General features: G+C 42.7%; 1 protein-coding gene across 5 annotated transcripts in view; it reads left to right on the top strand.

The window, feature by feature from the left end:
* Positions 1-2,965: 2,965 nt before the first annotated feature.
* EOGT (EGF domain specific O-linked N-acetylglucosamine transferase) overlaps positions 2,966-14,122 on the top strand; it is a 32,763-nt gene continuing 21,606 nt past the window's right edge. For 2 of the 5 annotated variants that reach the window (XR_005021981.1, XM_036870495.1), the window contains exons 1-7: positions 2,966-3,526; positions 5,176-5,231; positions 7,114-7,337; positions 8,733-8,833; positions 9,440-9,548; positions 11,379-11,473; positions 11,832-11,936. Coding sequence is in view for 4 of the 5 variants with exons in the window: in XM_036870495.1 (XP_036726390.1) it covers positions 7,128-7,337; positions 8,733-8,833; positions 9,440-9,548; positions 11,379-11,473; positions 11,832-11,936 (620 nt within the window). In the remaining variant the exon portion in view is untranslated. Of the gene's footprint in view, positions 3,527-3,937; positions 4,157-5,175; positions 5,232-7,113; positions 7,338-7,865; positions 8,048-8,732; positions 8,834-9,439; positions 9,549-11,378; positions 11,474-11,831; positions 11,937-14,122 lie in introns of those variants that run through there. The other 3 variants (XM_036870496.1, XM_036870498.1, XM_036870497.1) reach the window with 3 other exon arrangements.

Here is a 14,122-nt window from a genome sequence, read left to right as displayed (position 1 = left end):
AGAGTCCATGCTCTGAACCATTAACTAAACAATGCTGTTTCTCTTACTGCTCTTCTGTAAAACCATAAGCATATAGATCAACTGTAGCATAAGATCAAATTTAGTCAAAATTTGCTTGCTTAACATTTTAATACCTTTGATTTATGTTTTAAGCAGTTGGATATGTCAGAGAACCAATACGCTATATTCTGCCGATAGTTAAGCATTTTGCTAACACTGTGAGCTATCCAAAATGCCAGTATGTGAGTGGCAAACTTACAAGCCATTTAGCAAACTTGTAGTGCAATGTAAAAATTATGATTATTCAAAATTTCAAAGTTACATAAAAGAGACAGCAGATAACGAATGCCGTATACTTACTAACGTTTACTCTTTAACAGCATTCAATTTATGGCCCATTTTGTTTCATTTATACTTCATGTGTGCTTCCTCTCGACCCATACTGACTATTTTGAAGCAAATTTCAGACATAGGACTTGATTATTATATTTAAGTCTGAAATGTTTCTGTAAAAAGTAACTTTACCTCATCAACTATTTGGTTACTTGCATCATAATTCATATAGGAAAGACAGGATAAATCTGCTTCATTCTTTTCCTTTATTTACCAGTTCTCACAATTAAATTTGGTTCCTTTCTATCATCCAAGATGAACAGCGAGGATTTTGGCTTGTGTATTTGATCGATTAGTTGGATCTTTTTGAATTTAATATTTAAATATGTTTGTGCTTCAGTCCATTACAGTTACCCTATTGATGCTTTAAATTATTGTATCTTTGACCAGAGGGAACCTTCTCAAATTGGTTCCTGAGTCCTTTTGGTGTGACCCTCATAGCCTTTGATTGCTTCCTTGCTTCTTTCTGTAAAATCTTTCAGGTTCTTCTAGTACATTTCCTGCCCCATATCTAAGACCATTTTTCTATGGATACCCCAGATTAATCCATTTTTCTATGGAGCCTATATTCATTAAATGGGAAAGGGTGTACCGAGATCACAGTCTGGGCACAAGGGGTGCTTCTTGCTACAAGGTTGGTTGTTTCTAGACCTTTTCAACGGATGATGAAGGGCAGATTGGGGTTTTTTTTTTTTTTAATTTATTTACTTTTGGCTGCATTGGGTCTTCGTTGCTGCGCGTGGGCTTTCTCTAGTTGCGGCGAGTGGGGGCTACACTTCGTTGCGGTGCGCGGGCTTCTCATTGCGGTGGCTTCTCTTGTTGCGGAGCGCGGGCTCTAGGCATGCGGGCTTCAGTAGTTGTGGGACATGGGCTTTCTCTAGTTCCGGCGAGCGGGGGGCTACTCTTCGTTGCGGTGCGCGGGCTTCTCACTGCGGTGGCTTCTCTTGTTGTGGAGCACGGGCTCTAGGCTCGCGGGCTCAGTAGCTGTGGCTCGTGGGCTCTAGAGCGCAGGCTCAGTAGTTGTGGTGCACGGGCTTAGTTGCTCTGCGCCATGTGGGATCTTCCCGGACCAGGGCTCGAACTCGTGTCCTCTGCATTGGCAGGCGGATTCTTAACCACTGCGCCACCAGGCAAGTCCCTAGTTTTGTTTTATAATGTAAAATATTTACATGATTCTAAAGTCACAAGTATATAATGTATATTCAGAGAACTTATCTTCTTTGTTCCCTATACCTATATTCCCTCCTTCCCCCATAGGTAATCATTTTAATGTTGTTATTCTATTTGTAAATAACAATTTATATACATAAATATATACATATATATTCCCTTTCCTCAATAAATGATAGCATATTGCACATTCTTTTTCTACTGTGCTTTTTCCACTCAATAATATATCCTGCAGTGTATAGTGATATTTCTCAATCCTTTTTTACGCCTGCATAGCTCTACATTGTGTGAATATACCATAGTTTATTCATCAGTCTCCTGTTAATAGACGTTTGAGTTTATTGTTTAAAACTATATTTTAACATTGATATTTTGGGAGGGAAATTCTATGTTAAGAATGGCTGTTACAGTACGATAGAACACAACCTCATGTTCTTAAAGCCCCATCACATTTTGTCTCCCCTGAGCCAGAATGACCACAACTTAATATTTAGCCATTTAAAATAGCACCATGTACACCTCACAACAGTTGGATTGGTTTGTCTGCTCTTGCAATGAGACTACCATATTTTTAGAAGCCTTTCTCATATATTGTTCTCATGCGTTCTTTAAAAAAATCTATGTATCTACCTCTATATCTTCATCGCATATCACTCAGGGGCAAACCAGCTTGTTTATTCATTTTGAATCAACTAAGAGGAAAGCTATATTTCCTGTACATGACAAAATAGATTGGTGGCAAGTAAGCTGAGAAAGCACTTTTTAAAGTTACTGTGCTTATTGGTAAGGGGTGGCAAAGTATGAAATAATAGAACAGTACTTCCTTTAGAGGCAGAGTCTTTTACATGAAGAGTAAACGAGTTAATACTGTAAAGGGCTTTAGAATAATCCTTGGCACATGTCAAGTACCATGTGTTTTTGCATTGCTATTATTTGAAAGAAAAAATCCAGAAAATGTTACTCATTTAGCAGGTTACTAATGGAATTTGTTCTCATAACGGTATCTGAAAAAATTATTTGAAGATTATGTAAGCCTTTGGAAACAAACTGTTGTATTTTCTTATGATCATAGAACTTAATACCGGTGATTTTATGTGTCTGAGCGTGTTTATTTTGATGATATCAACTTTGATCAGTTCAAGTTGAATCAATAATGCTCACCTTAACTGTGCTCTATACTACGCAGCATACCGTGAGAACCGAGGGTGCCAAGAGTAGAAGTATGGGAGATGGGCGTTCAAATAATTATGATAAAATAATTACGCAATTGCAATTTAAATAATTATAAAATAATAAAGCGATAAAAATCAAACTCCACAAAGCGGCATTTAATCTTGGTGAGTTTTCGAGTAGTTACGAAGAGAGGCAAGAGTATTACTACATATTGTTCAAGGACTCCAAAGAGTCCTCCATCCTCTGGTTGGCCACCGGAAAGTGCCGCCAACTACGGGCAGGCCCCACGTATGAAAGTGAGAGCGGCAACTTCGGCTCTAATTAAGAAAACAGTAAAACTCCGCCTCAGTGCAAAGCAATGAGAAGGAAGAAGGGAAGGAGAGTCAGGCTTTCTACCCAACCCGTCCCAGGGTCCTTTAAGCGCCTTATCCCTTCCTCCCAAGGAGGACAGTCCAGTCTGGCTCTCTGGCCCTGGCGGGAGAACGCAGGGAACCGCAGACGGTGCCCCTCGAGCCGGTCCCCGCGGACCTGCCATCGGGCCCCGCGCTCCCAGCCCCCGCCCGGCCCGCGTGGCCCGGCTTCTGCCCTGGCGGCCCCCGGCGCGGCGGGGGTCCGCCTCCCCACGCAGGCCGGCCTAGGTGTCCCGGCGGCTCCCGGGCGCCCCCTGGCCCGGCTCCGGCGCCCGAGGTTTCCGGTGAGCTGCAGTCGCCGGTTATGACGACTCCCTCCTCCGGAGCAGCCGCCGCCGCCGCCGCCGCCTCCTCCGCAGCCCCGGCTCTCCCGGCTCCAGGTGGGACTCGCCCCGGGGTCCGCGGAGCCTTCACCCGCCCCCCTCTGTGCCGCGGCAGGCTGAGCGGCTCTCGGGGCTGGGCGCGCGGTGGGCGCTTCTGCCCGCTCCCGGCGCGGCTTCCCGGAGGGCTGGCGCCTCTCCACGGGTCCGCCTGCGCCTTCCCATCGCCCGCGGGCCGAAGAGGCGGACGTGGGGAAGCCGATCCTGACCCTCCCGACCCCGAGCGCTCGGCCTCTTCATGGCGCCTGCAGCGGCGAACGGGACCCCGGGGGCCCTCCGGGCGCGGGGAAGAACGCCGGCTCCCCGGCCGGCGCCCCCTTGACCGGGTTTCCCAGGCCGGGGCGGAGCCGCTCTCCAGGCCCCTCCCAGGCGCGCCGGGGACCGGGGGTGGGGAGTGCGGTGTTGGGTGTTGGGCGGCCCCCGGGGATCTCTGCGCCCCAAACCTCAGCGCAGCATCGTGGCCGCGGAAGGGCGCTCGCCGCTGACCCCGCCGCCCTGGTTCCACTGACGTTCTAGCAGACAGACAGCTGGTGGACCTCACCTGGGCATCTCAGCCAGCCAGGCTCTTTCTAACCTCCTGCCGTGGAAAACTTCTAGCACTTGTCGGGGCGAGCAGTTTTAGGAGTCCTTGTGGGTCTCAGATGCGTTTAACTTTTCACCTGTCCACTGCCTTCTTTAAACGTTCCCAAGCTCTGTCACAGAGCTTCACCCCCTCTCACCCGCTGTGTTCGCTGTCAGCCTCGGGCTTTCATGTCTCATCACCTTTCTGGCTTTTGCCTTTTTCCTCTCCCCGTCTTAGGCCTGTGGAAACAGCTGGGTTTTTTTCCTTGCTGAAGGAAAAAGTAGCTCAGCTGCCAAAGCTTCTATCTGCTGGGGAAGTGCGCCCTCCCATCCCTCAGGGGCTCTTGCAAGAGGACTCAACACCAGAAGGGCTCTGCCAGGCCCCGAGGTTGTGCTTTCAAGCACCAGCAGCCACTCCTAGTTTATGCAAGCGGGTGCATGCTCTCTGCAAAAGGCAGGTTTCTGATCTGAGTCTTTAGATTTTTCCCTTGACCTAAGCGTTACTCCTTCATGGATCAGTGGATTTAGTTATGGCTAGAGCTCAGTCGAGGATAATGGATTTGGATAACCAAAGGCCAAGACTTGGTCATAGCAGTGACCTGTTTCCTGGAGGGGTGAGCAAAGGATTGGCCATTCTGCCTGTTGAATCTGAAAGCTCAGGTTGTAGTAGAGCCTAGGGAGCAGTTTGATTCGGTGAGTCGGATTACTTTGGTGAGAACCAGGCAGATTGTTTTCTCCTAGGAATGTTTTATCTGCTGAGTGTCCTGCTGGCCTGTACCAGTTGGTGTCTGTATAAAGTGGGTCATCTCCTTCCTGCTCACTGTTAGAATCTGTTCTGTTAAGTGGCTGTGTTGAGGGTTATGACCTGCAACCTTGCTTTTAGCAGTATGTGTTTGTTAAGGCAAGGAAAGGGCACCTGAGCCAGGCCTTCTGCTTAAGGCGTGTCTCACTAAATGCCAGTCCCTCTGCTTACAGGTTATCTTGTTAAATTATCTTCTCTCTTAATATTTCCTTTAATTCAAAATATCATCTGGATGTGAAAGTCTATTTTAACATCCTTTTAAGGTAATCCGTTTCATTTCTGACAGATTTTAGATATCTGAAACATCACAACAGCTTCTTGGTGGTTCTGAGGATTAAAGAGGTAAATATTTTCATTATAATTAGAGTCACTGTTGCTATTAATATGTATTTTTAAATTTTGTGAAATTGCTATCAACTCATGGTTGGATAAAAGTCCCAACTAAAAATATTAATTCAGGTGACCTTTATAACAAATGACAATATACTCCTTAGGGTTACCTAAAAGAGCCACTATATTTCCCACTCCAGAGGGGAAAGGGATTTCTTCTTGGTGTGCCAACTGTTTAGCTATGATTACTTGGCCTTGGGACTTGAGGCCTGATTGAACATAGCAGTCTATTACTAAAGGCTCCATCTTCATCGCCCATAGTCAGTGAAGACTGATTTTGAACGCTGCGTTTTCCAGTGTGCTCCAGTGACAGCAGACCCTGCTGGGAGCTGCTCATGTGTACCAGGGCTCTATCATCTGGTGGGAAGACCACTTTAAAAAAAATAGAGCAAAGAAACCACTAAAGTGAACCCCAAATGGCATGATTATTATCTGTAAAATATAAGTGAAATCTGGTCTAAGAGATTTAATCCTTCTAGGGTGAGTTAGAAATGCAGTAAGGTCCGTGACCATCATCTCTTTTCACAATACTAAGGCGGGACAAGGAGAGTTTAAGGGCACAGCCCTGAGGCAGACTAAGAAAACTCACTCCTGGAGTTTTCTTAGTTTTAGCCTCAGTTGTTAATATCGTAGATGTTATTTTTTTAAAAATATTTATTTATTTATTTATTTGGCTGTGCTGGGTCTTAGTTGCAACATGTGGGATCTAGTTCCGTGACCAGGGATCAAACCTGGGCCCCCTGCATTGGCAGCACAGAGTCTTAGCCACTGGACCACCAGGGAAGTCCCCATAGATGCTATTATACCCCCTAGAATGTAAGCTTCACGAGGGCTTAGGAATTTAGTTTTCAACTGTACGTTCCTTGCTGCATCCTGGTACTTAGAAAAGTAGCGTATTCTCACATACTGCAGTGATTGTTAGTTTTTATTCAGCAGGTACACACTTGCTCGGAACCATTGTACTTCCTTTCTTCTCTCTTCCTGGCATGTTTTCCCTGCTCCTCATCTGGCAGGTCTCAGCTCAAACGTTATTTAGCAACCCCGCCCCATCCCATGTAGCTTTAAACATTTATTTAATAAACACTTAACGTAGCTTTTAACGTGCCAGGTACGTCTAGACACGTTACCAATATTTAACTCACAACAGCCCTATGGGGAAGTGTTATTCTGATTTCCATTTTACAGATGGAAAAGCTGAGACACAGAAAGATTAAATAACTTGCTCAAGGTCAAACAGCTTAGGCTGCAGCCACACTCAAACCTCAGTGGACTAGCTTCAAAGTCTATATGCTTAACCAGCATACTGTGTTGTGTATCACGTTACCTTACTTACTCAGACAGGGTCCTATCAAGGTCCTCCTTCCACCTTTGTAAATAAAGTTTTATTAGAACACGGCCCCCCTTTCCTCTAGCATAGCTATGGCTGCTTTCCTGATAAAGGCCCTGTTGAGGAGTTATCTCAAACACTGCCTGGCCTGCAAAGCCAAAAATGTTTACTACCTGGCCCTTTCCAGAAAAAGTTTGCCAGCCCTCGGTTTATTTGATTCACAGCCTTTGTCATCATCTGAAGTTATTTATTTGATTGTTTATTTTATGTCTACTGCACTAGCTTGTAAGCTTCATGAGAGCAGGGGTCCTTCCTGCTTTGTTCACCTCTGCATACCTAGCTCCTAACACAGTGCCTGGCATGTAACAAGTGCACAATCAATATTTGTAGAGTAAAGGAACATTATTCAGTGAAATAGCGAAGTTCACTGTAATTGTGCTTAGCCCTTGACCCCTTTGGCTTTGAAAGGATATGTCTTAATGAGGATGTTGTCAATTTGACCTTTAGGCTTGGAGGTTGCTATGTTCATGCTGCTTGTCTTTGGAGCATTGCTTCGTGAAGTTCCCCTGAGTGGCCAAGACGAGGTTCCTCCCCAGGCTGATGGCATTCTGGGCGCCCCTCTGTTCAACTATGCCAGCCTCCGCCTGCCAGAAGAGCATATTCCCTTCTTTTTGCACAATAATAGGCATATTGCCACGGTCTGTAAGAAAGACTCGCATTGTCCTTATAAGGTAAATACTATTCTCTCCCTGTTTATTTTTAAAAGGAAGCAATTTAGGCTGGTTCACTAGTTCCTCATTATAACTTGAACCTGAAGGTAGACTTCAGTCTCTTGTAACTGTGGGTCAATCAGTGTTTGTATTTCATCTGATGCTTCTTAATGACTCAACTTTGCTAAGAATTATGTCCCACTCACAAGGGTGAGATTTCAAATCTAAATCACTAGTAAAATAAATAGGCACCCTATGCTATTTGTATACTCTGTAAATGAAGTGAATTAGATCTGATGCAGAAAAGAATATCTAGTTACAAGTAACTGGAGAATTTCACCCCTCTCTTTTCTTAATCTGCACTTCAGAGGATCTCTCAGCACTTCATTTTGGTAATAACACCTCCACCTCTGTCTCCAAATAATTAAGACTATTACTGCGGCCTTCCTTCTGTTTTAGAGTTGTTGGAAAGGTTTCAGATTGGAGCCCATTCAGACATCTCACGAGGCCTCAGAGATCAAAGCAGGGCATTGTGAGCCATTTCCTTTCCCATGGTGCTGGCACAGGAAGCATGCGGAGGGGCAGGGCTGGGAATCAGATCAGGACTGCTCCTGGGGCCTCGCAGAACAGCATCCTAAGCTCCCTGGCCGGCAGCAGCTGCTGTATCCCCCAAGGGCTGCAGAGCTGTGACATCTTCCGGGATCTCTGCTGATCTCAATTGATGAGTAAAGGTGCTGATCCGTTCGGTTTAGTTGTGATTCTTCTGGTGATAGAAATTCCAATTTTTGTGACTCTCTAGGGACTGATTTTAGGATCCGTTTACTCACTGATTTCATTAAGCTACTTCGAGAAACCAGAAATTCAGGGGAGGTTAGGTGAGGGATGGAGTGGGAGGTTGGGGTCAGCAGATGTAAGCTTTTATATATAGAATGGGTACATAAGATCCTACTGTAGAGCACAGAAAACTATATTCAATATCCTATGGTAAATCATAATGGAAAAGAATAAATTAAAAAAAGGATGTGGGTATATATATATATATGTATAATTGAATCACTTTGCTGTATGGCAGTAATTAACACATTGTAAATCAACGATATTTCAATAAAAAATAAATTAATTAATTAAGTTAAAAAAATGGCAATTCAAATGATCTGTGGTAGTCTAGCTAAAACCCAGATTTTTGGTGGGAGGACAGACCTGGTGGGGAGGGGTTGGTGATTAAGGATAATTGTTGTTAAGAAACTTGAGACTGCTTTTTTTATAATTTACTTATTTCTATTACATGAATAAGTATTATAAAACATGAAGGTGAAAGTTCTATAAAGATTTGTTTTCCTCATGGAAAAACTCTGAGTCCTCTCTAAATGTCAGAAGAAGGTAGACAAGTCTAAACATATACCTCTTATGTTCCAGAAACACTTAGAAAATTTAAAGTACTGCTGGGGTTATGAGAAATCCTGCAGACCAGAGTTCAGGTTTAGTTACCCTGTTTGCACCTACGTGGATATGGGATGGTAAGTTTCTGGATGGAATACCTCTTCCCCTGTACTTTTTCTCCTTTCTCTGCAGTGTATGCTGAGGCTCCAATTTCCAGCTAGACTCTTTTGGTATTAGATAGTAATTCCTTTAGATATTAATTTGCTTACACAGTCATGAGTTCAACTTGACTGTCTCCCACTGGGACAGGAATATCTCTCATTTCCTCTGCCAGAGGGAGAAAACAGTATGGATCACAGAAAATATTTTCCCCCAGCGTATGCTAAGAAGATAAATGGATGGTTTCTCTTGGTTCTGGAGAAGAGAGTTAAGTATAATCAGTGTTTCCAACGCACGCAGGGTTAATGGGGTAAAGAAAATACAGTAATTAACAGTTCATTATCTTCAGTTCCAGATGATCCTAACTTCATACCTTTCCATTTTGTATTTTTATTATAAGGGAGTAAGTCTATAAATAACTTATTTTGGTTACTTCATGTAGTGAGGGATAGATTTTAAAATTATGATAGTTTACTTAAAAAAAAATAATGACTGACTTCTAGCAATTTAACACTTAGAAAGAAAAGTTAAGGTCCAGAAAAAGTAAAAAGATGAATATCACAGAATTTTTTGTTTTCAAACAGGACGGACACTCTTGAATCAGCCCAGGAAATATTCTGGAAGCAAGCCGACTTTGGGTATTCTGGAGAGCGGCTGGAGGAACTCCACGTGCTCTGCCAGCCGAAGGGAATGGTGGGTGTTTAACCCCTTCATAAACGAGTGTGTTTATTCAGAAACACCCGTAGTATTTATTTATTTATTCATTTATTTATTGAAGTATAGTTGATGTACAATATTATATAAGTTACAGACGTACAATATAGTGATTCACATTCACACTTTTAAAAGTTATATTCCATTTTTAGTTATTATAAAATATTGGCTATATTCCCTTTGTTATACAATATATCTTTGTAGCTTATTTTATACCTAATAACTTGTACCTCTTAATCCCCTACACTCGTAGTAGTTAGATCATAATATAAAAACAAGATAGGTAGCACTATGAAAGGAATCCCTCACTGTCTGGTCCAGTGGCATCGGTAATACCTGCCCTGCCTATCTGCTATACTGTTTGTGAGAATCAAGCCAGCAAACATACAGAAAAGCGTTTTGTAAGCGGCAAAGTGCTAACAAACACAGCATGGTGAGGGTGTATCACGTGTCCCAAACTACTTGCAAGGGCATTTATAAAGATGTAATTTATCAACCTCTCTTCTTAGTATATGTTGGGGGGAATAATTCTAAACCCAGAAATATTTTAATTGCCTCAAACTATGACAATCTGATATATGTTTGAAAGGAGGACATGGCCTCCAGCTGCTTTCAAAAACTGAATAGATGCTGTATAGTGCTTTTGGAGGGTGTCGCGTGAAAGAACTTCAAGCGACTCTAGCAAGGTGGCTGAACCGGAAGATGGAGGCAAGGCGTTAACCTGCACTGCTGAGGGGTGTCTTTAACAGACGACGTTTTACACTTTGGCTGGAGTTTAGCTGTTCATGTGGAAAGGGCAGGGAAGGGCCCCATCTCCACCTCGCACACCTCTTCCAAGGTGGTTTGCAGAATGCTTTCCTCACCAAGATCTGCCTTGTTAGGTTTTATGCTATCAGGGTATGACCCCTTACCAACTCCAGATTCCAAAACACCATTCAGGCGCTTCCCTGGTGGCACAGTGGTTAAGAATCCGCCTGCCAATGCGGGGGGCATGGGTTCGAGCCCTGGTCTGGGAAGATCCCACATGCCGCGGAGCAACTAAGCCCGTGCGCCACAACTACTGAGCCTGCGCTCTAGAGCCCGTGAGCCACAGCTACTGAGCCCGCGAGCCTAGAGCCCGTGCTCCACAACAAGAGAAGCCATCGCAGTGAGAAACCTGTGCACCGCAGCGAGGAGTAGCCCACGCGCAGCAACAAAGACCCAACACAGCCAAAAATAAAAATAAATAAATTTATTTAAAAAACCAAAACCAAACAAACAAAAACTTCTTTACCTCAGTGAGTTAGAAAACATGGCTCTCCCGCTGCTGTGGAGACAGAGACTCCCACAGGTTTCAAGGTTTGCAGAAAGTACCTCTAATTCAAATTGGCAAACTGCCCTTCCTGCCTTGCATTTTAATGACTCTGATGTGGGCATTCTTCCTTGTTTCCTTTGGCTGGTCTTTGGAAAATGCTTTTTCACATAGCTGTGGGGTTAGTGAGGGTTCTGAGTGCATTATTTTTTTTCCAGGAGGGTGAAATGAACCACAAATACAGCTGCTGACTCTCTAAAGTTTGAAGGTGATAGAACATTTAAGGGTGCGTCGCAGTAACCTAAAAGTGTGCAAATTGGTAAAAGTATGCTTGGCCAATGTCTGCCAGGGAGAAGAATCCTTAAACAGAAGTGGTCATCGGGAAGCACTTTTCATCCCATCGTGTGGTTGGAACCTGAAGGCAACATGCTGTCAGCATGATGTCAAGCAAGTCCAGCCTGTCCTGGAATTGTTAATAATCGCAGTTATTTTTTTGTTATTTCTCAACCTTATTTCAGAATGACTCAAGTCTGGTGTGTTCCCGTTACCTTCAGTACTGCAGAGCGACCAATCTCTACCTTGATTTAAGAAACATCAAGAGAAACCACGACAGGTACTTCAGTAGTAGATGTTAAAATCTAAGGGAAATCCTGAAATATTTGCAGTTTCAGGATTTGCAAGCCTTGGATTTGCTTCCTAATAATATGGTGATGAGGTTGGGGAATGGGGGAGGGGATGGATGACCTGCATTGGTCATAATGAGTTGATCATTATGAAGCTGGGTGATGGGTACATTAGATTCCTTATACCATTTTGCTACTTTTGTGTATGTTTGAAATATTCTATTTTAAAGAGTTAACTTCTAATGGAAAACTGATTTTGGAAATTGGCAAACCACTTTAGTTACAACCCACGTGTCTGAGTCATGAAACAATTTTCCAAACTCAACTTAATTTTTTGTTGTACACCAGATTTAAGGAAGATTTTTTCCAGAGCGGGGAAATTGGAGGACACTGTAAACTTGACATTCGTATGTTGATGTCTCAAGGCCAGCGCAAAAGCCCTCTGCAGTCTTGGTAAGATTTTTTTTTTGGAAAATATGTTTCTGAAATTTTGTCTTTATTATTGGTACTTGCAGATTTTGGTAGGGACTCTCAAATGGAAAATGTTACTCCATTTGTAGATAATTTGGCCTGAGCTTCTGGGGAGTGGTGGCTCCAGAGTGAATCATCAGTTGTTTCTGAATTAAATATGTATTTATAAAATATTAGGAAGTATGATATAGTACTTACGATTTGCTAATGAAAGAAAAAAGTTCAAAACTGAATTTTTTTAACTCCTCATAATTTCTGCATGTGTTTTGGGGAACATTTAAAAAATATATACATTTATTGAAGTACATACCAAGCATATAGAGAAATGTACAGTTTGGATTATGAAAAAGTGAACCCACTTGAGTAACTCTTACCTGGGTCAAAAATAGACCATCACCCACCCAGGCTCCGTTCCAGACACAACCCCCACCCTCCTTTCCAAAGGTAAACACTACCCTGACTTTAAGCACCTTTGATAAGCTTTTTGAACTTTATATAAAGATTGGAGAACACATTTTTTTTTAAATATTTATTTATTTATTTATTTATGGCTGTGTTGGGTCTTCATTTCTGTGCGAGGGCTTTCTCTAGCTGTGGCAAGCGGGGGCCACTCTTCATCGCGGTGCGCGGGCCTCTCACTGTCGCGGCCTCTCTTGTTGCGGAGCACAGGCTCCAGACGCGCAGGCTCAGTAGTTGTGGCTCACGGGCCCAGTTGCTCCGCGGCATGTGGGATCTTCCCAGACCAGGGCTCGAACCCGTGTCCCCTGAATTAGCAGGCGGATTCTCAACCACTGCGCCACCAGGGAAGCCCTGGAGAACACATTTTGATTTAAAACATTTTGAATACTAAACTAGTTCTAGCAAGAAATTTACCATCTCTAGATATTAAAGAATTAGGGTACTTTAAAAAGCTTTTTATTTTAAGATAACTTGAGATTTGTAGACATTTAAAAATAGTTTAAAGATGGTACAAGAAGTTTAAAAATAGTACAAGGAGTTTCCATTGTACCCTTACCCCAGCTTCCTCTAATGATAACATCTTACATAACCATAGCACAATGATCCAAACCAGGAAATTGACATTGGTACAATATTATTAACTAAACACGTTTGGATTTCATCAATGCTTACATGCATTTTTTATTTTTTAGAGGGATGTATAGCTCTATAGAATTTATATCATATGCTTAGGTACATGTAACCACTATTACAGTCACGCTACAGAACTGTTCTGTCATCCTAGAAATTGTCATGCTCCCCTTTACAGTCACACAGGACACTCATATAATGTTCATTTTTTTCTTTTTATTGAGGTATTGTTGATGTACAATATTATATAAGTTTCAGGTATATAACATAGGGATTCACAATTTTTAAAGGTTATGCTCCATTCATAGGTACTATAAAATATTGGCTGTATTCCCTCTGTTGTACAATATATCCTTGTAGCTTATTTATTTTATACCTAATTGTTGGAACCTCTTAATCCCCTATCTTGCCCCTCCGCAATTCCCTCTCCCCATTGGTAACTGCCGCACCAATTTACCTTCCCAACAACGGGGTATGAGGGTTCCCTTTTCTCCACATCCTTGCCAACATTTGTTATTTGTGTTCTTTTTGATGATAGCTATTCTGACAGGTGTGGTTTTGATTTGCATTTCCCTAATGATTAGCGATGTTGAGCATCTTTTCATGTGCCTGTTGGCTCTCTGCGTGTCTTCTTTGGAAAAATGTCTACTCAGTTCTTTTGCCCATCTTTTAATGGAATTGTTTGTTTTTTTGATGTTGAATTGTATGAGTTCTTTATATATTTTGGATGTTAACCTCTTATCTGTCATATCATTTGCAAATATAGTCTCCCATTCTGTAGGTTGTCTTTTCATTTCGTCGACTGTTTCCTTTGCTTACAACTGCTTTTAAGTTTACTTAGGTCCTGGGACTTCCCTGGCAGTCCAGTGGTTAAGACTCCATGCTTCCACTGCGGGGACACGGGTTTGATTCCTGGTCAGGGAACTAAGTTCCCACATGCCGCGCCACTTGGAGTGGCCAAAAAAAAAAAAAAGTTTACTTAGGTCCTATTTGTTTATTTTTGCTTTTATTTCCTTTGCTTTAGGAAACAGATCAAAAAAAATAGTGCTATGATTTATGTCAAAGAGAGTTCATTTTTG

The sequence above is a fragment of the Balaenoptera musculus genome, chromosome 11, assembly GCF_009873245.2.
Source record: "Balaenoptera musculus isolate JJ_BM4_2016_0621 chromosome 11, mBalMus1.pri.v3, whole genome shotgun sequence".
Lineage (NCBI taxonomy): Eukaryota > Metazoa > Chordata > Mammalia > Artiodactyla > Balaenopteridae > Balaenoptera > Balaenoptera musculus.
The sequence above is the reverse complement of the archived record's forward strand: the minus strand, read 5'-3'. Positions and strand labels throughout refer to the sequence as shown.